Here is a 26,145-nt window from a genome sequence, read left to right on the forward strand (position 1 = left end):
TTTCACACTCCAGGAGCAGCTCAACTTTCTCACATACCCTTTCTGAACACACAGTATTAATAGTATTGCTTAGGGAGCAAGAGCCACATTGATTCGAGCGGTCATTAGTTGGGCATCAGACCCACTGCAGGAGAGTTAGGTGTATAAGAGTTGCAGCAAAATATTCCTTTCTACTGGCAGCCCAAGGTTTTTTAAGCCTTGTTACAGCATTTGGCTGATAAAGTACAAAAAGAGCAATATTTATTATTGTATTATTATGGCTGTGCTGCTTTCAATCCATCCACTCTAGACAATCAACAGCCAGGCTGAGCGGCGAAGAGGATGTTGGAGGCGAGCGCGGGACTTTCGAGGGGTCAGGTAAGTAAAACGGGGGGGGGGGGGGGCCAGCACTGTCACACCTTTTTTCACTTTAATGCATTCTATGCATTAAGGTGAAAAAACATCTACCTTTACAACCCCTTTAATATAGTTCCTTTGCACAAAATTAGGTATCACAATGCAACACTGGTTAACCCTATTTACTAGAATTTACTTTGCCAAGTGTGCATTCTTCTCCTTTAGAAAATCAAGCAAATAATGTTATCATTAAAAGTCTAACACCACAGCTTTTTACACGGGTAATATATACAGCAAAATGAGACCTGTAACTTAAAAAGTTTCCTTTATTTTCATTTGAGGCTCCAGTGAAATCTAAAGCCATCCAACAGACAACATCCGTTCACACGGGAGAAATCCATAAAACCCTGCATGTATCTAAACTTAAGGAACCAGAATTGTTCTTGATGTCTGAGGTAGATCACTGCAAACATCATTCAGGATGCAAACTTATTTGTAGTAAGTGGATATACAATTCTTTCCTGTAAACGTCTACAGAAGAATTAGTGGGAATGCATTTTTGCTTCCTATTTGCCTGTTTTTGACAAAGGCCACAGGAAAAGCAACAGGAAAGCAGAACCTGTTTTTTCCCTCTAACGTGCTATTTTTTATTGCCTAAATTTATCAAGTGCACATGCAACAAGTGCACTCCTAGCGTAATTACTGGTATGTAGGAACAACTTTACACTGATCAAAAAACACACATACACACAAAAACAAGCATCTAAAAGAAGTCGCTTCTCAATAATTTAGACATAAAAACATACTTCAATAAATAAAAATGTAAAAAGGAAAAACGCTGGAAGCAACATTGATTTAAGAAGTTTTTCATTTCTTCAAAAAAAAAAAAAAAAATATATATTATATATATAATAATAATAATAATAATAATAATAAAATAACAAAAATATAACTGAAACTTTGTTGCTAACACATTAAGACATGACATAATAAACATATTTACATTTGTTTTGATTATAAATATACATTATATACAAAACAATGCTATAAAATGTAAAAAGTTCAGTGCTCTTGATTCATCATTAAATTATTGAAATGCTAGTTAAAAAAAAAAAAAAAAAAAAAAAAAGATAGCAAGCTGCAGCCAACACATCTATTATTGAATTCTAATCTCGTATTCAGGTGAGCGAATCATTACTGCTATGGTTGGACATGAAGAAAAAAAACAAACAAAAAAAAAACAATGGAGACATTAGAGTTCTAGCTCAGTAGTGAATCAGTGTGTATTTTTTTAAACATTACAGAATTAAGCAATGCGTCACAATAAACCGATATAGCTGCTGTAAATTTTCTTGTCCCTGCTTCCCTCTAAATATTAATTTTGGTTATAACAAATCATAGCATCTCACAGCTATCAACATTATTGCTTAAAACAAAATTTGTTTCAATAGTACAACAGAATTGAAAAACCTCCTAGCCTTTTGAACTGACATTTTGCATTTCAAAATACTTGTACAGGAAAAAGAAAAAAAAAGAAACTGACACAGATTTAGGTGAACAGCCTTTTGAATGGAGAGAGCTAGAGTTAAGTCACTGGAGAGTTTATGGTATGGCAATAACAGTCATGGTATATAAGTTAAATAACATAATGCACTTAATTGGAATAAACCTACATTTATACATATATATATATATATATATATATATATATATATATATGTTAATAAGGGCATTTGATGCAGTTTCACAACATTAAGGCTGTGGAAAAACAGACCTGTCACCAAACTGATAGTGTTCGCTATTTAAAAAGACAATAAAAGTACTAAATCACAATTCTCAGTAGTGCAAAAGGAATTATTAAAAAGTGGCCAGCTTCATTGACTTGTCATGCAACATAAGGCTTTGACTACTACAGTTTGCTGGCTAAAGACTTGCACAGGCTACCAACCTGTGTGCATTATTCAATAACAGGATTAACAGAAATGTCCACACAGCACTTTCCACGAGCATGTCCCAAAACCTCTTTAGCAGGGTAGAAATTTCCAAGAAATCTCCTAGCTTAATACTGTTCAGGTATTACATGTGAAAGTAGTGGGTTTCACCCAACACGACGTGGACTCTTGGGACATTCTTTAGGCACTTCTAAACACAGCAGGAGAACAATCTTGATAGCAAGACTTGCATTCTGCAAAGCAAACTTAATTCCATTCACTTTCTTCTGGAGATGTTCTATGTTAGGAATTGCCAACAGCCATTGCTGTCAGCAATTTATAATGCAATTTTTTAATAAGTAATGTGAAGCCTCAAAAGGACACTTTAAGAAACCAGCTTTAAATCATATTTCGGTTTAAAAAAAAAAAAAAAGAAAGAAAGAAAAAAAAAATTAAAAAAAGTATAATCCAGTTTGTTACATTCTGTTGATTGCGTTCCTAAACGCCCAGGAGAGCCCAGGAGTAAAAAGTCTTTTGTGACTCCTGCAAATTCACAGTCTGTTCCCTTCAGCTCAGAATATTCAGTCTTCTGAAAGCAGCATGTTGCACATATGTGATCAAAATCACCTCCAGTCCTGAATCACTGAATTGTAAACATGGCTACACAGCATGCCTCCATTCTGTGGCATTTGAGAGGATGTGACAGTTGCATTTCTGAACTTACACCTAATAAAAAAATAAAAATAAACACGAATAAGTAAGGGAAGAATTCATAAAAGCAATTGGATCTACAGCTCAATAGCTAGACTGAACACAGTCACATGATGCCTGGGATTTTGCTGCAACTGCAAAGATTGAAGGAATGGCAGACCTGAAATAGGGAACTAGATTAAAGTAGAGGTGTAAGAAAATTGGAGATACGGCACTTTAAGGATACCAAAAGTAGAAAGAGCACATAATGCAAATAATAATTTAAACAATTAAATATTTATTGAGACAAATTTTTAAAAAGAACATGTGTAATGCCTGAAATCATATCTGTTATCATAGGCCTATACATATAGCACATTACAAACATGACAAAGACTACAATATTCAAATAGCTTAATCATTCTGTTCCAATTTTTTCCAACATGTTTCGCCCGTAGGGCTTCTTAGGGAAAAGGACACAAAATGCTTTATCTGGGTATAAAAGTAAATCTCAAGATGTATACAACTAGAAGAGAACACAAAAATTAGTACATCCAAATATTTGAACATATATTAACATAAACACAATTTTGCAGATGCGTGGCTTCAGAACCCCATATCCCCAACAAAATTTCTGAAAGTATATGTTCCAATGCACGACATGATATTACATGTTGCCCCTACCTCCAAAATAGGGGGCATGGGGGATCAGATCCAATGCAGAAATGGTTCCCAAAGAAAAAAAAAATCTTGTTTTGCACATACACCAGAGAAATTTATATATATTTATATATATATATATATATATATCTCTGGTGTATGTGCATATGTATGTGTTATATACATCTTGAGGATTTACTCTTTTATACCCAGATAAAACATTTAGTGTCCTTTTCCTAAGGAAGCCCTACGGGCAAAACGTGTTCTACATTGGTATCCTTAAAGTCCCGCATCTCCAATTTTCTTTCACCTTTTTTAAAAAAATTGGGATGTTGATACCACATTTTTGAGGAACTAAGCTTCATCCAACACTTCAAATATTGATTAAAGTAGACCTTGCCATTTTGCCTTGAATAGATAAGATGGCGAGGTCTCTAAGTTCTAATTAATGGAAATAAAAAACGATTGGCAAAGTACAATATAGCCACTTCAAACTGTGAATACATATATGGTTTCTTGTAGTATACTGTACAACATCCAAAATGTCCAACAGGGACCCATTACTCAAAGAAAGCCTATAACTTTGCAGGGAATGAATTAGGAAGTAAACCCATCAGGGTTTACTTCCTCTTTAAGGAATTGTAATATCGTCAAAGGTAAAGCATAATGGACTACTATGCATCGCATAGTAGTCCATTATGTGTCACTTACCTGACACAGGAGCCAGCCAAGTCACCGCTGTCCCCTGTAGTCCGGAGCATCCTTCTCGGTGGGTCTCGCTGCTCTGCCGCTGTCATTCGACAGAGTCGCAATGACGTCACGCCCGCGCATGAGCACGGGAGCCGCCACTCATGGCATATCGCCGTTGACATCGGCGCGCTCAGTGTGCCGATGTCTACGACGCATGCGCCGTAGACAGCGGTGCCCGTGTTTTGCCAAATATCTCCTAAACCGTGTAGGTTTAGGAGATATTTCTTGGACCTACAGGTAAGCCTTAATCTAGGCTTACCTGTAGGTCAAAGTGGTTTGTAAGGGTTTACAACCACTTTAAACAATACACCACATTAGGCTCCATGCACACAGGGCGTTTACTTTTCCCCCCTGGATGCAAGAACTCCTGGCAGGAGAAATGCTGCTTAAAAATGTGTCTAAAACTGAATATTATTTTGTTATGGCCATTGAAATGCATTAATTGGTCAAACGTACCAAAATGTGTCTAGCACATTCAGTGTTTATTTTGCGCTTTAGCTCCTGTCTAGAGTGCGCTTTTGATGGGTTTTTGTGCCTGTAGACAATCCTCTTCTAATATGCCTGAAAATGCCTATGAGTGCATGACACATGGGACATAAGGGGTTGATTTACTAAAATTGGAGTGTGAAATCTGGTTCCACACTCTATAGAAACCAATCAGTTTCCAGGTTTTTTTTGTCAAAGTTGAATTGAACTAGCTGAAGTTAGAAGCTGATTGGCTACCATGCACAGCTGCACCAGGTTTTGCACTCTTCCGTTTTAGTAAATAAACCTCATAGGCTAATATAGAGCTGCTTTTACAGGCAAAAAAAAAAAAAAAAAAAAACCAGTGCAAAAGCGCTGTTTATTTTTTAAGCCCAGTGTGCATGAGGCTTTATGCCGTGTATACACGATCTGAATTTTGATCAGAAAAAGCTCTGATGGTTTTACCGACGGAATTCCGGAGGGATTTTGCGCAAGCTGTCTTGCATACACACGGTCACACCAAATTCCGACCGTCAAGAATGGGGTGACGTACAACAGGTACAATGGGACTAGAAAAAGGAAGTTCAATAGCCAGCAGCTAATAGCTAATAGCTTCCGTCTCGTAGTTGAAGCTGAACATGCGTGAGTTTTTGCGCATCGGAATTGCATACACACGATCGGAATTTCTGAAAAAAAAAAAAAAAAAAACTCTCATCGGTCTTTTGTTGGCCAAAATTCCGACCGTGTGTACGCGGCATTAGGCTCAGTTCACACTGGGGCAGCTTCAAAGTCACCCGACTCTGAAGCTAACTAGCATAGCACGACTTCAGCTTGGCTTGCAAAGGACTTCTTTAATAGAAGTCAATGCACGCTGCTCTAAAGTTGTCCCCAAGCAGTGAAGGGACCTTTTTCTCGTTAGAACAGCTTCATTGCACTGAACCGACACTCAGGCCGGATTCACACTTATGCATTTTTAGTGCTTTTTTTATTTTGCAGGTTTGCATTACAGAACATATTCCATAGGAAACAATGTTGAATGGACTGTAGTGCAAATCTGCAAAATGCACTAAAACTGCATAGGTGTGAATCCAGCCTGCCATCAATGTTGCAGTTTTTTTATTTCTGTACTGGTAAGCAAACTTAATAATATGTTGTCTAAGGCCTGATTCACACCTATGCAGGTTGCAGTTTGCATATTCCAGGTGCATTTTGCAATTTTTTCAGTACAAGTTTTTTTATCCATTGAGGTCTATGAAACCAAAAACCCCAAAAAGTCCCTGGACCTTTCCATAAAATGCACAGCTGTGAACTACATTCATAGGAAACCATGTTAAATGGACTGTAGTGCGTTTCTGCAAAACTGAAAAATGCACAAAAAAATAATTTAAAAAATGCATAAGTATGAACCATATAGAACCATCTATACAGATGACTTGTACTGAAAGAAATACCTAGGTACCTTTGCTGCACTTTTTAAAATACTAGTTGCATGGCTATCGCCGGCTTCAGTACTTCATTGAATTTAGAGGAAAGTCAGAACTTATCACCTGCTTGCATGTCAGGGATTCCAAGCAATAAAGCCATAAGAATCAGAACTAAAGCTTTGCAATTATAATTTTCTGAATGAGAGTTCAGGTCAGTGGTATCCACATTTCTATTTGTGCGCATACAAGGCTTTTTTATAAAAAATAAATATAAATATATATATATATATATATATAAATATATATATATATATATATATATATATATATATATATATATATATATATATATATATATATATATATATATATATATAATTTATTTATTCAGATTTTTCCAAAAAAAGGCTTTCTTTTTTGTTTTTAACCAATAATGCATAGATATCACAAACAAAAAGAAATATGTACAGATGTCTATATACAGCGAAAACCTTGCACAATAGCTATTCACAACGTGCAGTGTGGCTCCACAGCCGGGCGCCCACACTTGCAATGCCGGAGCCGCAGCGAGGAGGGGGAGAGAAGCGACTATGCAGTCTGATATGGGATGAGTCCCTGCTGCTATGACCCACTGACTTCTGTAAGCAAAAGCTTTCTTTTGGCATAGGTGAGAATGATACAATACTTAATGAGGGAAAATGATAATGCTAGCTGTGTGCTGATAGAAGACTAAAGAAGAAATATTTTTAAATATTTTTTTTTAGTTGTGACCCATGACACAATAAATAGAATATGTGCAAAACATTTGTACATTTTCTTTAAGGAACTGTTGTGTTATCTAGGTGATTAATCTCTGGCATAAGGAGGAGTATCAGCTTCACTAGACACATTATCCGGTGAGTGGTGTTGAGCAGCAGTGTCCTTACCTCTGTAGCTATCACACATTCGTTCAGTTCCTCTGCTATCACATAAATTGACTGGTACATTGAATCCCTTGGGGAACATATCGTTGATATTCTACACTCTGGCTTTTCACTGAGAAGGAAAAGAAAAAAAGCTCATGAGCAAACAAGGGTAGTAGTTCATGTTCTGTCTTTTCTACATTTTTAGAAGGAATTATACCATATCTGTATGCATATAGATTTAACTTGAATTAAGTATACTATGATTATCTAACAGCCTTCATCAACTTCTCTATACAAGTGCAAATTTCTAGCTCTATCACCCCAATTTATGTTTTTTTTTTTTTTAAATCACGAAGAGAAGACAGGATAAGGATGGCAGCCCTAGAGCTTCCAGTTTTAAAACAAAGTAGCAAAAGAAAAAAAAAAAAAAAAAAAAAAAAAAAGTATAATTAATACTGATCTAAATGATTTCGGGCATTTTTTTGTGTGCCTCTAGGGAGGACCCTAGATCCCAGGCCCAAGTAGTATACAGGGCTTCAACTTCTGCTGGAAGTCAGCATTAAGTCAACACCCTCCAGGGAAAAGACAATCAAGAGGTTGTGGGGTGGGATAAAAAGATATGATGTACAGCCTGGGCTCCAGGATCCTATCCAGGCATGAAACTGATCTATCTATCTATCTATCTATCTATACACCTATATACACACACACACAGGAGTGAACAGGTTAACTTTAGGAAAAATTTACATCTTGAGGGCACAAGCTGTACTATAATGTAGTTCCTATAGCAGACTGCCCATCCCTTGAGACAGTGATGCACATACCACTCAAGTATTTCATAGGATGAGAGCAAGTACAAAACCATAAGTATTCCTCTCTAAACAGACAATGCCTATACCCAAAGAACATACAGTAAATGCAGAGAACACAGTTTTGTATCAATGTAAAATATTAAACCTTCAATTAACATTTTGGATTGCTACAAAAGTTTGGGTATAGTCATTGCCCCTCTGTTAGAATGGAGCACTGGCTTGAACTTTCAGTTAAACATTAGGGCAAAGCTTAAAGCTGAACTAAAGTCCTGCTTTCAAAAACTGGGAGCAGACAGGGTCTTAATATAGTTAAAGCATTGCATGAATTATCGTCGCTATATACTGCAAGTACCTTACTATACAAGTAAACTATTATATTTACCTCTCCTTCAACAGCCTGACATTTGGCCCTGGCATCGTCTGTGGCTGTCTTCATTGGCTAGTGTGGGATGACAGACATTACGCATCTTCAGAGAAGCCTACCCTACCCACACCTAACAACTGTATTTTCATTTTTTTCATCAGCTCATCCCCCCACAGGTGTTACCTTTTGTTTCCACTTGAACCTCCCTTCTAGATTGTAAGCTCTAACAAGCAGGGCCCTCTGATCCCTCCTGTCAGTGGCGTAACTAGAACCCCCAGGGCCCCGATGCAAGAAACCATGGAGGCTCCCCCAGCCCGGACAAAGCTCTTTTCTCAGAGCCCGATGGCGGAACACCAGGGTCCGGTCACAAGTGGGTGGCTGCATATAAAGGAACCAATTTCTCCATTTCCCCCCGCTTCTCCTCCTCTCCCTCCCATAGGCATTCAGCAGCTGCAGGAGGAAAATGTAGAGATCGGTTTCTCTATGTCTGTGTTTCACAATCTTTTTCCAGTCAGGGCACCCTTGAAGTATACCCCTAGGTGAATGGGGCTGCACTCCAACCCCCCTGCAACTGTGTGCACTGCATGCAGTTGCAGCATAGTGATGATGCATTAAAGGGGTTAAAACAGGTGGTCACAATAGGCAACATATTGCCTCTCTACCGGCTGTCAAATGCCTCGGAAAAGCGATCTGAGCATGGATCGCTTTTCGGAGGAACAGCATTTTACATACATGTAAACACACACACAAAATGTGTGTATATATATAATATTATATATATATACACACACACACATTATTATTGTGTGTGTGTGTGTGTGTGTGTGTGTATATGTGTATATGTGTATATGTGTATATATATATATATATATATATATATATATATATATATACACACATATACATACATACATACATACATATACACACACACACACACACACACATATATACACACACATATATACACACACACACACACACACACACACACACATTATTATTATTATTATTATTCAGGATTTATATAGCGCCAACAGTTTGCGCAGCGCTTTACAATATGAGGGCAGACAGTACACTTACAATACAAATCAATACAGGAGGGATCAGAGGGCCCTGCTCGTTAGAGCTTACAATCTAGAAGGGAGGGTCAAGTTGAAACAAAAGGTAATAACTGTGGGGGATGAGCTGATGGAGAAAATGAAAATACAGTTAGGTGGGGGTAGGGTAGGCTTCTCTGAAGAGAAGTGTTTTCAGGGATCGTCTAAAAGCTAATAAAGTAGGAGATAAGCGGACAGATTGGGGTAGGGCATTCCATAGGATTGGGGAGGCTTTGGAAAAGTCCTGGAGGCGAGTATGGGAGGAGGTGATGAGGGAGCTAGAGAGCAGGAGGTCTTGAGAGGAACGAAGAGGACGAGTAGGTTGGTATTTAGAGACTAAGCTAGTGATGTAGCTGGGGGCAGAGTTGTGGATGGCTTTGTATGTAATTGTTAGTATTTTGAATTTAATTCTTTGGCTGAGCGTAAGCCAGTGGAGGGATTGACAGAGAGGAGTAGCAGACACCGAGCGATTGGTAAGGTGGATGAGTCTGGCAGCGGCATTCATAATGGATTGAAGAGGTGATAGACTATGTAGAGGTAAGCCAATGAAAAGGGAGTTGCAGTAGTCGAGGTGAGAGATGACCAGCGAGTGAATTAAGAGCTTTGTTGTCTCATTGGTTAGAAAGGGGCGTATTTTGGAGATGTTGCGGAGGTTGAGGCGGCAGGATTTGGACAGTGATTGGATGTGTTGCTTGAAGGAGAGTTCAGAGTCCAGGACTACACCTAGAACCTTGGCATGTGGGGATGGGCTTATGGTTGTGCCATCAATTTTGACAGTGAGATCAGGGGAAGGGGCATATGGGGGAGGAAAAATTATAAGTTCGGTTTTGGATAGATTGATTTTGAGGAAGTGCACACATATACATACATACACACATACCGTATATACTCGAGTATAAGCCGAGATTTTCAGCCTCTTTTTTGAGGCTGAAAGTGCCCCCCTCGGCTTATACTCGAGTCATCGCCGTCTGACTGCTCGATCAGCGTATCGAGCAGACAGACGGCGGACATACTACAATTCGAAAGCCGCGCCTCCGCCTCCGCCTCCGATAGGCGGAACACTCAATTTCCCAGCAGTCAGTGTTCCGCCTATCACGGACATCCGCTCATCCTCGTACTACGGACGAGGATGAGACGATGTCCGTGATAGGCGGAACACAGGCTGCTGGGAAATTCAGTGTTCCGCCTATCACAGGCGAAGGCGGAGGCGCGGCTTTTGAATTTTAGAATGGCCGCCGAGGCGCCGACGAAGAGCAGCGATCCTGGCAAGGCACGGGACGGAGGCAAGGCAAGGCACGACACGGGACGGAGGCAAGGAGGCAAGGCACGGCACGGGACGGAGGCAAGGAGGCAAGGCACGGCACGGGACGGAGGCAAGGCACGGGACGGAGGCTCGGGACACAGGTAGGCTGGACACACACACACACACACACACACACACACACAGGGATGGATGGATGGAGACACACACACACACAGGGATGGATGGATGGAGACACACACACACACACAGGGATGGATGGATACACACACACACACACACACACACACACACACACACAGGGATGGATGGATGGAGACACACACACACACAGGGATGGATGGATGGATGGAGACACACACACACAGGGATGGATGGATGGATGGACACACACACACACACACAGGGATGGATGGATGGATGGACACACACACACACACAGGGATGGATGGATGGACACACACACACACAGGGATGGATGGATGGATGGATGGATGGACACACACACACACACACAGGGATGGATGGACGGACACACAGGGATGGACGGACACACAGGGATGGACGGACACACAGGGATGGACGGACACACACACAGGGATGGACAGGCATGTCTCACCCTCGGCTTATACACGAGTCAATAAGTTTGCCAGTTTTTTTGGGGGTAAATTGGGGGCCTCGGCTTATATTCGGGTCGGCCTATACTCGAGTATATACGGTACATATAAACCAGTTGCAGCTAGTGCTCAAAATTTTTAGGAGGGCGCAAACAAACTGAAAAATTCAAGAAAAAAGAAAAAAAGATCTATTACAGCCACTGTGCCCATCAAATGCTGGCAGTGTGCCATCAAATGCTACCACTGTGAAATCTCCACCAGCCGCTCACTGTCTGCACGGCACTTACCCTGTCTTGGTGGGGCAGCGGGTGACGGCCACGAGCGGGGTCCTCCATGCGTCTCCTGCCATCCTCATCTCCCATCCTCTCCTCCTGCTAGGCGTCCAATAGCTGCGCCTATCATTTATCAATCGCACACCTGATTGGTGGAGAGGCGGTTCAGTGTTAGAAAAGTGAATATTAATTCACTTTTCTAACACACCTGGGTGGACTGTGAGCGTCAAGCATGGCGCTCGCATTTCACCTATTTTGAAGCATATTCTAATCAGGCACTTCAAAAACACCCCCCCGCCACTGTAATTAAGTCACCCAGTGCCCCAAAAGAGACAGACACCTAAATATGGGGGTGGCAGCGGTGGCCATGGATAGATTCATGCATTGGTCATAGAGGGAGTGGCTGGAGAGGGCAACACCTGTGTGTCCTTTTGGATGCACCGCCGCTGATACACACGCATGCATACCCACACACACGCATGCATACCCACACACTAGATAGTCTTATAAAAAAATAGGCAGTGCTTTACCTTGGCTCTTCCTGCCGGGTACTGAGCTGTAGAGGGAGACAAAGAGCACACACTGTGCTTTCACTAAAGGCTAATGTGAGGAGCTCCCTGCACAGTGCCGATTACAGTTCGGCTGATGATCGGGGAGCTCCTCTCAGCCTCCCCTCCTATCGAAGAGTACAGGGGGCTCTTGAGGTCCCCCTGCAGCAAGGGGCCCGGTCGCCATGGCGATCTCGGTAACCTCTATAATTCCGCCACTGCCTCCTGTATTGATTTGTATTCTTAGTGTACTGTCTGCCCTCATGTTGTAAAGTGCTGTGCAAACTGTTGGCGCATAATAATAATAATAATAATAATAATAATAATAATAATGCACTGTGCTGGAATGTAATCTGAGCTGTACAAGCATCTCGGATTACTTTCCAGCAGAGTGCATGAATAATGTCGTCCCACAGTAGCCAATGAAGAATCCGCAAAAGATGTCAGGACCAAATGTCAGGCTGTTGAAGGAGAGGTAAGTATTGCAGAGTTTAGCTCCACAACAATGTCCCTCCATCCCTTTGCTAGTTACTAATGGATACTCCAAGAAATTACAGGTGAAAGGGAACACAAAAATTCATAAAAATAAATACATCAGGATAGAAATATTTTACTAAAGAGTCTCAAATGAAAACTGCTGGAAAGGGTCAAGGGCTTCACTGGGGAAATTACAGTTGGAAAGTCAAATTAATTGCTTGTTATAAAAATGCAGTAGAGAAAAGGTCTTTAAAGAAGTATATGTTAATACTAAGGCCCATTTTTTTTTTTTTTTTTTTAATAATTGTGGCTATATATAAATTCGGCATTAAATTACAAAAGTGGTATACTTCTTCTGTTTTTTTTCTTTTTGTCTTACCTGTGTAAACGAAGTGGGTATTTCTCGTCTTCTAAACATTTATCACTATTGTAAAAATTGTCTCCTTTTGCAATTCCATTGCCAACACCAATTAGTCCATTGGTTATATTACAGTCTAATGTATGGTTTTTTAGCTTGTAGTTTGATTTATCCAGACCAAAATCCACTTCCAGATCCTTCTTTTTGTTTATATTCTTTAACTGTGAGGCTGGTATCAGGTTGTCTTTTTGGAAATCCGATAAATTGTTCATCGTCTTTGTGTCTTGCTTTGGTTGTTGACGAAAATGTCTAACAACGATGAAGATCATGCAAAATAGGACTAGGAGCCCCACCATACCAGCACCCATAAACACGGCAACCCAGGGAAATTCCCGAGGCTGGAATTCGCAGTGGCTTCCCATGAATCCAAAGGGACAGACACAAGCAATGTTTTTTTCATAAGGCACAACATGACACGATCCCCCATTTTTACAAGGGTTCACAGCACATTCATCTACGGATTTTACATCACAGTTCTTCCCAGTAAATCCAGGTGAACAAATGCAGCCATAGTCACCATGCAAGTCATAGCAGGTACCACCATTGGAACATGGGTTCTTTGCACAGTCATTTATGTTAATAGCACATGTTGGGCCTCTGTATCCAGAAGGACAGCGACACAGCTGCGTGTAACCCAAGACATAACACTGACCACCTGTTAAAGGACAAATATATTAATTATTTAACAATATGGAATACATATAGCCTAAACACATTTCTTAATATGATTGTTTGCTAGGGGAATGCACCATTTTTTTTTTTTTTTTTAATAACCATCACCAGAACTGAAAGGGGGGTCAATAGCCAAAAAATTGAGGTCATCACCATAACAGAAGGTGAGGGGAAATCCTTGCCTGAGAACTCCTATTCCAGTGACAATGGTCTAATAGGGCATTTCCCTCACTTTGGAAAGGATTTCCTTTTGATTTCCTGCCTGCCAATGAGGCACAGATGACACAAAAAAATAAAAATAAAACACTACCATTCCCTATTCCACCCAAAATTAATGTAACTGTGAAAAACAGTTTTTGGCTTTAGATTTATTTTAAATCACATAGCTAGGAAATACAGAAGGCATAAAAAGGGTCAGTGCCCCCCAGTGTGCCCAGAGAAAATCCAGTACACACACTAAGAAACTAGTGCAGGCAATTGCTTGGCCACTTTACAAAATCACATTCATGGCAACTAACACCTACAGTCTGTACATAGTGAAAGTTTAAAACAATACTTCCCGCACATGCGCATGATCGCAATTTAAAACCACACAGATTTTTTTTATCTGCTAGCAATTTTATTTTTTGTTTTCAACGCCGTTTGTATTTTAAACGCTATCTGTACATTGGAGACTCAGAGTCCTTTTTACAGCATCTGACTTTATGCAATAAAGAAAAATAATTTTGGGTGTTAAAACATATTACACGATTTGGATCACTTTTTATTTTGCATGAGCCTACACGCTGGCAAATATTTGGGAAGTTTGCGATGACTGATCACCTGAGCTGCGGAGTCTGTAGATAGGAGACACCCATTTTTTCACATCTGGTCGTCTGGAGCCAGAATTTGTGACATTACATGTGCTGACTGACCTGCCTTAAACAGGGGGTCGCTGATGATCTGGTAAGCCACCATCTTCTTAGTGGTAATTAAAGGTTAACTGGTCCCACGTGGTCAAGTATATATTTTTATTCAATCAAGTCACACGATCTGTTGGATTTTTTTGATATTTCTATGGACATTTATTTATTATTTATGGACATATGAATTAATTTTTATAAATTTTTTTTGCACATTTACATGTCAATATTGATATGTTTGAATGCCACTTTATTTTGGATTGTCACCATTTTTGCGCGTTTCACTCGTGCGATTATTTAATCGTTATTTATTGAACAAGTGATGCACTTTATTTTTTTTCGATACTTTGTAATGCTGCAGCACCAACTTTGAAATAGAATTTCAATTCTGATTGCATTCTGCCATAATACATATTTCTGCAATGAACTAGATACAGAAAAGTATGTAATTTTACAGATGCATTTAGAATTAGCTTGGCAAAAGTCAGCCAAAAACCAATAGTGAAGTAGTCAGTGCCCAGTAATGGATGGAATCACCAGTTAAAGTTATGAGTTATCTCAGACTGCTTTAGACAAATATTTAACAGCAGTTCACCTCCCATGACACAATTACAGTACTCATTTGTAGTAGTCAGAGTACAGATTTAAATTTTCTATTTATTTATATGGATAATTACAAGCCTCGCTCTGCTCCTGACAACGTCTATGTAGTATCTAGCATCTTTGGGTATTGGGGCACATGGGACCTTCCGCACTGTGCCAATCCTTGACCTTGGTGTCTGACTCTTGGTGATCCTATAGGGCAGATCTCTGGGGACCATGTCCAATACACTTAGGGACCTTTTCCATTAAATTTTCTTGGCGATTTTAAAAAGTGTAGGTCCCCAGGTCTTTCCTTAACTCTCCCTATTAGCATAGACAATTTGTACACACATAATACCAACAATTTAGACAGGGGGAAAATAACCTACTAGCATATTTTTTGAGTGTGGTAGTAAACCAAAGTACCTGACAGAGACCCAGGAAACACAGGTAGAACATTCAAATTTCATGCAGACAGTGTCCTAGTCAATATTAAAACTAAGGCCACAAAGTTGCTGTGTTGCCACTCACTAGGCCAGAACATGACCAAGGAAGTAACACTGCTCCCCTGGTTTGCTGACACTGCTGATTTCAGTATCAAGACAGGAAGGGGCAATGAGGGAGTACAGGCAAGGTGAGTAAAAGGAGGTCAGATATGAGGGAAAGGGACCCTGTTAAGAGACATAGTCACTCTGCCTTGAATTGGCAAGCCGCCAAAGTCTCCTTAAGGCTGCCCAATGTTCTCAAACAAGATTTAGCTTTGTATAAGTGTATCAAATATAAAGCTTGCATCCTAGGAAGGTTATTTACTTAAAGCAGAAGCTTTAAACTGGAAATATGCCATTGGTTTACTAAGAAAACAAATACAACATTAATTAAAAAACACGCACCATTTAAACAAGGACTGTTTGTACATTTGTCTTCTTTCTTTTCACAGTTAGAACCTGTATATCCTAGCGGGCATAGGCAGGCATAGCTGGCACCCATCTCTCGTTCTCTACATGTACCACCATTAAAACATGGAGAATCTGCACAATTTAGCACACTGTGTTCACAGTGGGTTCCATAATATCCTTGTGGACACTCACAGACATAGCCACTATCCACATCCTAGGAGAAAACGGAAAAATGTATTATGATTATCAGGTATCTGATGCTTAAGGAATCTAAAATTTTATACTGATAAAAGTAAATTGAAAAAAAGCCATTTCCCAGCCTCTGTTTTTAACAATGAATTAAACCCTACTCCTCTTCACTAGTCTAGGAAAAAAAGGTTTGGCAGGAGCTGAGCTTTAAGAGAACTCAAAACATACACTAGTATGGAATGGCAGAGAGTGTTTAAAAACAAAAGAGGACAGTTCCAGAAAGCAGTAAACATGCATTTCGAATGTTGATAGTGAAAACAGATACAAGAGAGAATCTAGTTCAAGCAAGTCAGCTCTGTATTGCTAGAAAAACAAGGAAGGTAGAAAACAAGGACATTACCTCCTATACTGTTGAGAACAAATTTAAGGTTTATAGAAAACCTAAATTCACTAATAAATCTACATGGGCAGCACCTTCATAACAAAATCTTAAAATCTATTTTCCCTGAATGTGCACTTCATTTTTTTATACATGGTTGTTGGGTATAATGCAGCTGTGTTTGATATTTCAGAAGTTATAATAGACTTTCAATAAAAAGCTGGGAAACGACTTCTGCACATTTGCTCTGTCCAATTGTCCATCTGCCGATTAATCTATTTTCTGGCAGGCTAAAGAGCTCAGCACTTACTAACTTTCTTCCATGCCTGTAATTAAATGCTTTTCTGCATGCTCTCCAGGCTGTCAATCTGTGATACACTGGTACAATTTTGAGTGTAAAAGTGAGAGCCACATTGTTCAGTGGCACCAAGTGCCAGTGGGGGGGATTCTACTTTTACACCAAAGTGGAATACCTCTTTATATTTACAATATACAGCCAAGAATGACAAGGTCACAGGTTAACAGATTTAGAAATCTTTTTCTTACTGTGCAACTGCCGCCATTCCTGCAGGGGTTACTATCGCACTCATTGATCTTCTCTTCACAGTTGACCCCAGTATAACCAGCTCGACAAGAACATGTGTAGCTGCCCTGTCCTGTGTTCATGCAAGTGGCTCCATTTTTGCAGGGTTTATGATGAGTGCAGTAGTTTAAATCTGTAACAAATCAAATCAATCAGTAAACATTAATATTAAGCTAGTCTCCCAATGCCTTTTAGCAGATCAACCATAGCAGTAAATCAGAAATCATTCATAGCAAACTGCTGAAAGAGCTTTTCAGGTTGCTAGGGTTTAATGCATAGTACTGAAACCTATTTAAAACGTAAAACCAGCCAAAATGTGTTTGTTCTGAGTAAAATGGAAAAGGGTCAGAACCTCTGTCGAGTTTTACTACCGTTTGTCCTTATTAGGAATCTTTACTCTAAGGCCGCGTACACACGCGGGGACTGTTCGCCCAACTTTGTCCGTCAAACAGTTTCGGCAAACAGTCCGCTCAAAATTAGCATGGACGGACATGGCCACACACGACGGACGAACAGTTTGCTGAAACCGTGCGCGATGACGTGAACGGCACGTACGACGGGACGAAAAATACGACGTCCTATACACTGCATTATAACTTTCGGCGTGAAAATCCTTTCTGAGCATGCGCGCAACTTTGTTTGACGAACAAGCCTACACACGCGGGGACTGTCCGCTGAAACAAGGTTTCAGCGGACAGTTTTTCGGAATTTCCGAAAAACCTTGTTCAGCGGACTGTTCGCTGAAACTGTCCGCTGAAAGCCCACACACGAGCGGACTGTCCGCTGAAACTTGGTTTCAGCGGACAGTTTCAGCGAACAGTCCCCGCGTGTGTACGCGGCCTTACTTCCTATCCTAATAGGGTAAGAAAGACAGGAAGTGATGAGATCTCTTTCCAGTGGGAACACAGACCTTAACAACTTAAAAAAAAAAAAAAGGAAGGAGTATATACATGTTAGAACCTCTTTGAGGTTTAAACCCCTGTCCATCTTCCTGCCTAGTGATCCCAGTTGCATCTTCAACATTCACAACAAAGACATTGAAATCACCCCATTTATTTTCTGTGGAGAGCAGAAACTTGGCAGCCTGCCATCCTTCACACAGAAGGGGTTTGTAGGCTGTTAAGAACCAACTGAAAACCATCTTCAGAGTCTGTTGTGATCTTTAAAGACCTTTGAGAAATAAATTAACTCACAATACATGCAGGTAGATACATCAGGTATAGCTTTCTTCAAAAATGCTTATTACTGTTTGAAAATATGTTAATGAATATACATTAATGTCCATAGTCTGAGAACAGATGCACTTTAACAATAACTATAAAAGCAGGTCAAAGAATCTGAATTGTACACTTACCTTGGTCGCAGAAAAGGCCACCCCAGCCTTCATCACAGATGCACTGCCATGGATTCTGACATGTACCATGTCTACATCCATTGTGGGGAATGCACTCATTGCAGAAACGACCTTGCCAGCCAGGGCGACATCTGCATAAGAGGAGAAAACAACTTCAATTGCTGCCCATTGTGATGAGAAGTTAGAAAATGTATGAGGAGGATTTAAACACATGCAGTAACCCAGAAGCAACTAATCCAACTGAAGCTTAGACTGGGATGCATAATAAGGTTTTTTTTTTTTTATTTCCACAGGCTAAGCCTAGGAATGTAGCATATAGCTGTATAAGGTGATAAAATTAGTAAATACGTAACAACGTCACCCTAAAGACATCAATATTATATGAAATATGCAAAGTGACTAAGAAAGAAAAGGCAGGATGCGATTTTGTAAAATGCAAAATGTTCTCAGAATTATATACAAACTATCACAAAGGGATTACTCATTTTCCTGAGATACAATCTTTGTGTTCACCATAAATCAACAAAAAACTATAGCCAACAATAGTATGAACTAATCCATTCATTTTCCTTAATACGTGCAGAAAAAAAAAAAAAAAATAACCTCAGATCAGCTTACCCAGTTTATAGAATATAAAGTGAATGGTCATTTATTGTGTAGTAGAAGTAGAAGAAGTAGTACTTACGAACATTCTCCAGGGCTGTTGCAGAAACCATTTTGCTCACTGCACCCATCCAGACATATTGCTATGGAAACACAATTTTTAATTATGGTTACTATTGTACGACGTATCGGTTTGTCTTATGTATTTTACATCAATAAACAGACAGGTATGAAAAAAAAAAATAAAGTATATATTATACATACATATACACACACACACACACACACACACACACACACACACACTGTAGTCAAAGGAAATCTATAAACATTTTCTACATGAGTGAAAGGTATCAACTTATTAGGAGGGATCTCAAAGAATGAGATGGCTTATTTTGCAATTGATATTATTTTAGCAGTAGTACAATAAGGAAGTGGACTACATGATCTGACAAACTGCTGCTACAGTCCAAAAAAATTTAATGAAACACTGAGACAGACAAGACAGAGCAAGCAAATAAAACCCATAAGGAACCATTCACACCTGAGCATTTTATCAATTCAACATCCTAAATCCAATGTATTTTATTGGTGGCTGTTCACATGAGCACTCAGACACCTGTAGCTTGGTTTACACAGGATCAAGCCCAGTGGGCAGGAGCAAACTATTTTAGTATAGTTGCTTTTGGGGCTGGATTACACATTCAAAGTGTATTAATGATTGTGAGGTAGGGACCTTACATTGTATGCTCCTGATGTCAATGTACAGTATGTAAAGCAGTGCATAAAATAGTCTTTGCTGTATAAGGCTCAGTTCGCAATTCTGCATGCTGTCCCACAACATTTGGCATTGCATGCAACTTGTATTAGTTTGGAGTGGCGCCATTCATTCTGAATCCCAGTGCACCTTACCAGCAGAAGTGCACTGCAGCACAATGCACTAACATGCAGGCATATTTTGGGGATTTTCATTGAGATGCATTCCAAGCTCAGTTTTTTTGCATTGGTTGGCTGCAGTAAAGGTGCACAAAATGCATACTTTAATGCAATGCACCGCTGCGGTTACTACCTATAACTCCTAGATTGTAAGCTCTAATGAGCAGGGCCCCCTGATTCCTCCTGTATTGAAACTGTACTGTCTGCTCTCATCTTGTAAAGCGCCATGCAAACAGTCTAATTCCCTACCACTTAAAAGAGCCTTGGTTTTCCATTGTAAAATGCATTTTGTGGAGGTTAACCACTTGACTTCTGGAAGATTTACCACTCTTCATGACCAAGCAACTTTTTGCGATACTGCACTGTTACTTTAACTGAAAATTACACGGTCATGCAATGCTGTACCCAAATTAAATGTATGTCATTTTTCCCCCCACAAATATAGCTTTCTTTTGGTGGTATTTGCTCACCTCTGGGTTTTTTATGCTATAAACAAAAATAAAAATTCTTACTTTCTGTATAAAACATATCCAGTATTTTATTTTTTTTAATCTAATTTCTTCATAAGGCCATGTAGGTCAATATGTATTTTGAAACATATTTTTTTGGGGAAAAAAAAAATCCAAGCAGCGTATATTGATTGGTTTGCGCAAAAGTTATAGTGTCTACAAACTATGGGATATATACTGAAATTTGCATTTATGTTTTTTTGTTTTTTAATACTAGTAATGGCCGCGATCGGCAACTTATAGCAGGACTGCAATATTGACAATGAGATACTAACTGACACTAATACAGTGATCACTGCTAAAAATATGGGTTGTGCTAAGAGGGGGGGATTCGGGGGATAGGGAGGATTTACAACACAGACGACTAAACTCTGCCTAACAGGAGTACATTTTAGTGCTTGTTTGTATCAGATGCAGTGCAGCAACATGTCTGAAAAAAATAAAATCACGTTTTCCTTTACAGCATAAAAACGTTCTACCTTTTGCAGATGCGCGTGGGTGCTATTAATTCTTAATGACACACCCACACATCTAGCACATGTGCATACATTTGTGCTTGCTATAACGCCTAGTACCATGTGTTTTCCTGCTGCACAATTTAAAAAATGATGCTGGCACCCTCTTGCGTGTTTCACGCCCACTGAAAATGTAGGGTATTGAAGTTTATCCCCATTTCATTGGTGCATGCATAGTTAACCCCTTCACGCCGACCATGCCCAGATATGAGGCCCCACTGCACTGGGCTATTTCCAGTGGGGCTGCATATTTGTGTATCTCACTTTGTGCTGGGAAGTACTAACGATCGGGACCCGGAACTCCCGATTCCCGATTGCTGTGATAGGCTCTGATTGGCTATCGCCCTGATCAGTCACTGTGAAGCCCTCCCCTATGTCTTCTTTCTCTGTGAATGGGGAAGAGAAATACTTAGCATCTCTCTCTCTCCTTGCAGAGGGGAAAAAAATAAAAAAAAATTAAAAACCTAGATCAAAGTTTGATCTAGTTCAGTGCCAAGGACAGTGTTTGGGTCAGGATCAAAAAGGTTAATGTCAGGGTCATTATTTATTTATTTCGTTTTTTTTTATTTATTTTTTATTTTTTTAGTAGCAGTGCCATTGTGTTTTAGGTAGGATAAAAAACTAAATGGGCACTATTGTTTTTGGGCCATACTACGGCTACAAACAACAACTAACATACACATATGTGGTATCGCTGTTGTGATCATCAGGAGCAGGAAAATTACAGTGGGGCAAAAAAGTATTTAGTCAGCCACCAATTGTGCAAGTTCTCCCACTTAAAAAGATGAGAGGCCTGTAATTGTCATCATAGGATTTTTGAAAGAATTTATTTGCAAATTATGGTGGGAAATAAGTATTTTGTCACCTACAAGCAAGCAAGATTTCTGTCTCTCACAGACCTGCATCTTCTTCTTTAAGAGGCTCCTCTGTCCTCCACTCATTACCTGTATTAATGGCACCCGTTTGCACTTGTTATTATAAAAGACACCTGTTCACAACCTCAAACAGTCACACTCCAAACTCCACTATGGTGAAGACCAAAGAGCTGTTGAAGGTCACCAGAAATTATTTTTTTTTTTTAGACTTGCACCAGGCTGGGAAGACTAAATCTGCAATAGGCAAGCAGCATGGTGTGAAGAAACCAACTGTGGGAGTAATAATTAGAAAATGGAAGACATACAAGACCACTGATAATTTCCCTTGATCTGGGGAACCAGGCAAGATCTCACCACGTGGGGTCAAAATGATCACAAGAACGGTGAGCAAAAATCTCAGAACCACACGGGGAGACCTAATGAATGACCTGCAGAGAGCTGGGACCAATGTAAAAAAAAGGCTACAATCAGTAACACACTATGCCGCCAGGGACTCAGATCCTGCAGTGCCAGACGTGTCCCCCTGCTTAAGCCAGTACATGTCCGGGCTCGTCTGAGGTTTGCCAGAGAGCATTTGGATGATCCAGAAGAGGATTGGGAGAATGTCATATGGTCAGATGAAACCAAAGTAGAACTGTTTGGTAGAAACACAACTCGTGTTTGAAGGAGAGAGAATGCTGAGCTGCAACCAAAGAACACCATACCTACTGTGAAGCATGGGGGTGGCAACATCATGCTTTGGGGCTGTTTCTCTGCAAAGGGAACAGGACGACTTATCCGTGTGCATGAAAGAATGAATGGGGCCATGTATATCGTGAGATTTTGAGTGCAAACCTCCCATCAGCAAGGGCATTGAAGATGAAACGTGGCTGGGTCATTCAGCATGACAATGATCCCAAACACACTGCCCGGGCAACGAAGGGGTGGCTTTGTAAGAAGCATGTCAAGGTCCTGGAGTGGCCTAGCCAGTCTCCAGATCTCAACCCCATAGAAAACCTTTGGGGGAGTTGAAAGTCCGTGTTGCCCAGCGACAGCCCCAAATTATCACTGCTCTAGAGGAGATCTGCATGGAGGAATGGGCCAACATACCAGCAACAGTGTGTGACAACCTTGTGAAGACTTACAGAAAATGGTTTCCCTCTGTCATTGCCAAAGGATATATAACAAAGTATTAAGATGAACTTTTAATATTGACCAAATACTTATTTTCCACCATAATTTGCAAATATTTTTTTCAAAAATCAGACAGTGCGATTGTGTAGATTTGTTTCCACATTTTGTCTCTCATAGTTGAGGTATACCTATGATGACAATTACAGGCCTCTCTCATATTTTTAAGTGGGAGATCTTGCACAATTGGTGGCTGACTAAATACTTTTTTGCCCCACTGCAGATTTGAGTTGTTCTTTGGTGGTAAGTTTTGGAAGTAGCAAGAAAACATACAGCTATATTTAAAAAAAATAAAAAAAAGTGTGTATATGTGTATATATATATATATATATATATATATATATATATATACATATACATATACACACACACACACATACATACACAGTGGTGTGAAAAAGTGTTTGCCCCCTTCCTCATTTCCTGTTCCTTTGCATGTTTGTCACACTTAAGTGTTTCGGAACATCAAACCAATTTAAACAATAGTCAAGCACAACACAAGTAAACACAAAATGCAATTTGTAAATGAAGGTGTTTATTATTAAAGGTGAAAAAAAAATCCAAACCATCATGGCCCTGTGTGAAAAAGTGATTGCCCCCTAAACCTAATAACTGGTTGGGCCACCCTTAGCAGCAACAACTGCAACCAAGCGTTTGCGATAACGTGCAATGAGGCTTTTACAGCGTCCTGGAGGAATTTTGGCCCACTCATCTTTGCAGAATTGTCCTAATTCAGTTACATTAGAGGGTTTTCGAGCATGAACGGCCTTTTTAAGGTTATACCACAACATCTCAATAGGATTCAGGTCAGGACTTTGGCTAGGCCACTCCAAAGTCTTCATTTTGTTTTTCTTCAGCCATTCGGTGGTGGACTTGCTGGTGTGTTTAGGATCATTGTCCTGCTGCAGAACCCAAGTTCGTTTCAGCTTGAGTACACGAACAGATGGTCGGACATTCTCCTTCAGGATCTCTTGGTAGACAGCAGAATTCATAGTTCCTTTTATCACGGCAAGTCTTCCAGGTCCTGAAGCAGCAAAACAGCCCCAGACCATCACACTACCACCACCATATTTTACTGTTGGTATAATGTTCTTTTTATGAAATGCAGTGTTCCTTCTACGCCAGATATACTTGGACACACACCTTCCAAAGAGTTCCACTTTTGTCTCATCGGTCCACAGAATGTTGTCCCAAAAGTCTTGGGGGATCATCAAGATGTGTTGTGGAGAAATTGATACGAGCTTTGATGTTCTTTTTGCTCAGCAGTGGTTTTGTCCTTGGAACTCTGCCATGCAGGCCATTTTTCCCCAGTCTTTTCCTGATGGTAGAGGCATGAACGCTGACCTTAACTGAGGCAAGTGAGGCCTGCAGTTCCTTGGACGTTGTTGTGGGGTCTTTTGTGACCTCTTGGATGAGTCGTCGCTGCGCTCTTGGGGTAATTTTGGGCGGCCGGCCACTCCTGGGAAGGTTCACCACTGTTCCATGTCTTCGCCATTTGTGGATAATGGCTCTCACTGTGGTTCGCTGGATTCCCAAAGCTTTGGAAATGGCTTTATAACCCCTTTCCAGACTGATAGATCTCAATTACTTTCTTTCTCAATTGTTCCTGAATTTCTTTGGGTCTCGGCATGATGTGTAGCTTTTAAGGATCTTCTGGTGGACCTTACTGTGTCAAGCAGCTCCTATTTAAGTGATGCCTTGATTGTGAACAGGTGTGGCAATAATCAGGCCTGGGTGTGGCTATAGAAATTGAACTCAGGTGTGGACAACCACAGTTATAGTATGTTTTAACAAGGGGGGCAATCACTTTTTCCACACAGGGCCATGATGGTTTGGATTTTTTTTCACCTTTAATAATAAACACCTTCATTTACAAATTGCATTTTGTGTTTACTTGTGTTGTCCTTGACTATTGTTTAAATTGGTTTGATGTTCCAAAACACTTATGTGCGACAAACATGCAAAGGAACAGGAAATGAGGAAGGGGGCAAACACTTTTTCACACCACTGTATATACACACACACACACACACATATACACACTTATACTATTTTGGGCCAGTTTTCCTTTGATAAAAAAAATAAAATAAGTCAGGAGATATCCATTACCGTTTACCACCAAAAGAAAGCCCAATTTGTCTTGGGAAAAAAATGCGGTATAATCCACCTGGATGCACAAAGTAGTTGTGGTAATACGTATGACTTTACTAACACATGTCAAACTTCCAAAATTGTGCTTAGGAATTTAGATTTGTTTTAACCACTTCCCGACCATGTACGTCGACAGAATGGCACGGGCAGGCATATTGGCGTACAGGTACGTCCAATATTCAATGCCGCCCTGCCATCGGGAGCGCGCCGGCGGCGGCGCGCTCCCGCGCTAGTCAGGACACCCGTGAGTCCGGTCGCGGGACCCGCGGACTCGATCGCCGCGGGCATCCCCGCGATCGTCTCACGGAGCGGCTGAATGGAGGAAATGCCGAGTAAACAGCATTTCTCCATTCTGCCTAGCAACTAGTGACGCTGATCTCTGCTCCATGTGATTGGAGCAGAGATCAGTGTTCACTAAATGAAAGCCCAACCCCCCACAGTTAGTAACACACCCCTAGGAACACTTAACCCCTACACTGCCACCCACTGGTTAACCCCTTCACTGCCAGTGTCATTTACACAGGAATCACTGCATTTATTTAGCAGTGATTACTGTATAAATGACAATGGTCCCAAAAATGTCCGATGGGTCCCCCACAATGTCGCAGTCACAATAAAAAACGCTGATCGCCGCCATTACTAGTAAAAAAAAAAAAAAAAAAAAAATTATTAATAAAATGCTATAAAACTATCCCTATTTTGTAAACTCTATAACTTTTGCGCAAACCAATCAATAATCGCTTATTGCGATTTTTTTTACCAAAAATATGTAGAAGAATACGTATCGGCCTAAACTGAG

At 40.2% G+C, this 26,145-nt stretch overlaps 1 protein-coding gene across 1 annotated transcript in view; it reads right to left on the bottom strand.

Annotated features, from left to right (window-relative positions):
* Positions 1–1,594: 1,594 nt before the first annotated feature.
* The window catches only part of DLL4 (delta like canonical Notch ligand 4), a 36,919-nt gene continuing 12,368 nt past the window's right edge, over positions 1,595–26,145 (bottom strand). The window contains exons 5-11 of the mRNA XM_077464924.1: positions 19,273–19,333; positions 18,588–18,718; positions 17,197–17,366; positions 16,077–16,296; positions 12,992–13,685; positions 7,183–7,291; positions 1,595–2,993 (exon numbers count right to left, since the gene is read on the bottom strand). Coding sequence (XP_077321050.1) covers positions 2,988–2,993; positions 7,183–7,291; positions 12,992–13,685; positions 16,077–16,296; positions 17,197–17,366; positions 18,588–18,718; positions 19,273–19,333 — 1,391 coding nt within the window. The 3' untranslated portion in view covers positions 1,595–2,987. The remainder of the gene's footprint in view (positions 2,994–7,182; positions 7,292–12,991; positions 13,686–16,076; positions 16,297–17,196; positions 17,367–18,587; positions 18,719–19,272; positions 19,334–26,145) is intronic.

Source organism: Lithobates pipiens, unplaced genomic scaffold (genome assembly GCF_037356315.1).
Source record: "Lithobates pipiens isolate NorthernLeopardFrog02 unplaced genomic scaffold, aLitPip1_a1.2 Scaffold_30, whole genome shotgun sequence".
NCBI classification, from domain to species: Eukaryota; Metazoa; Chordata; class Amphibia; order Anura; family Ranidae; genus Lithobates; species Lithobates pipiens.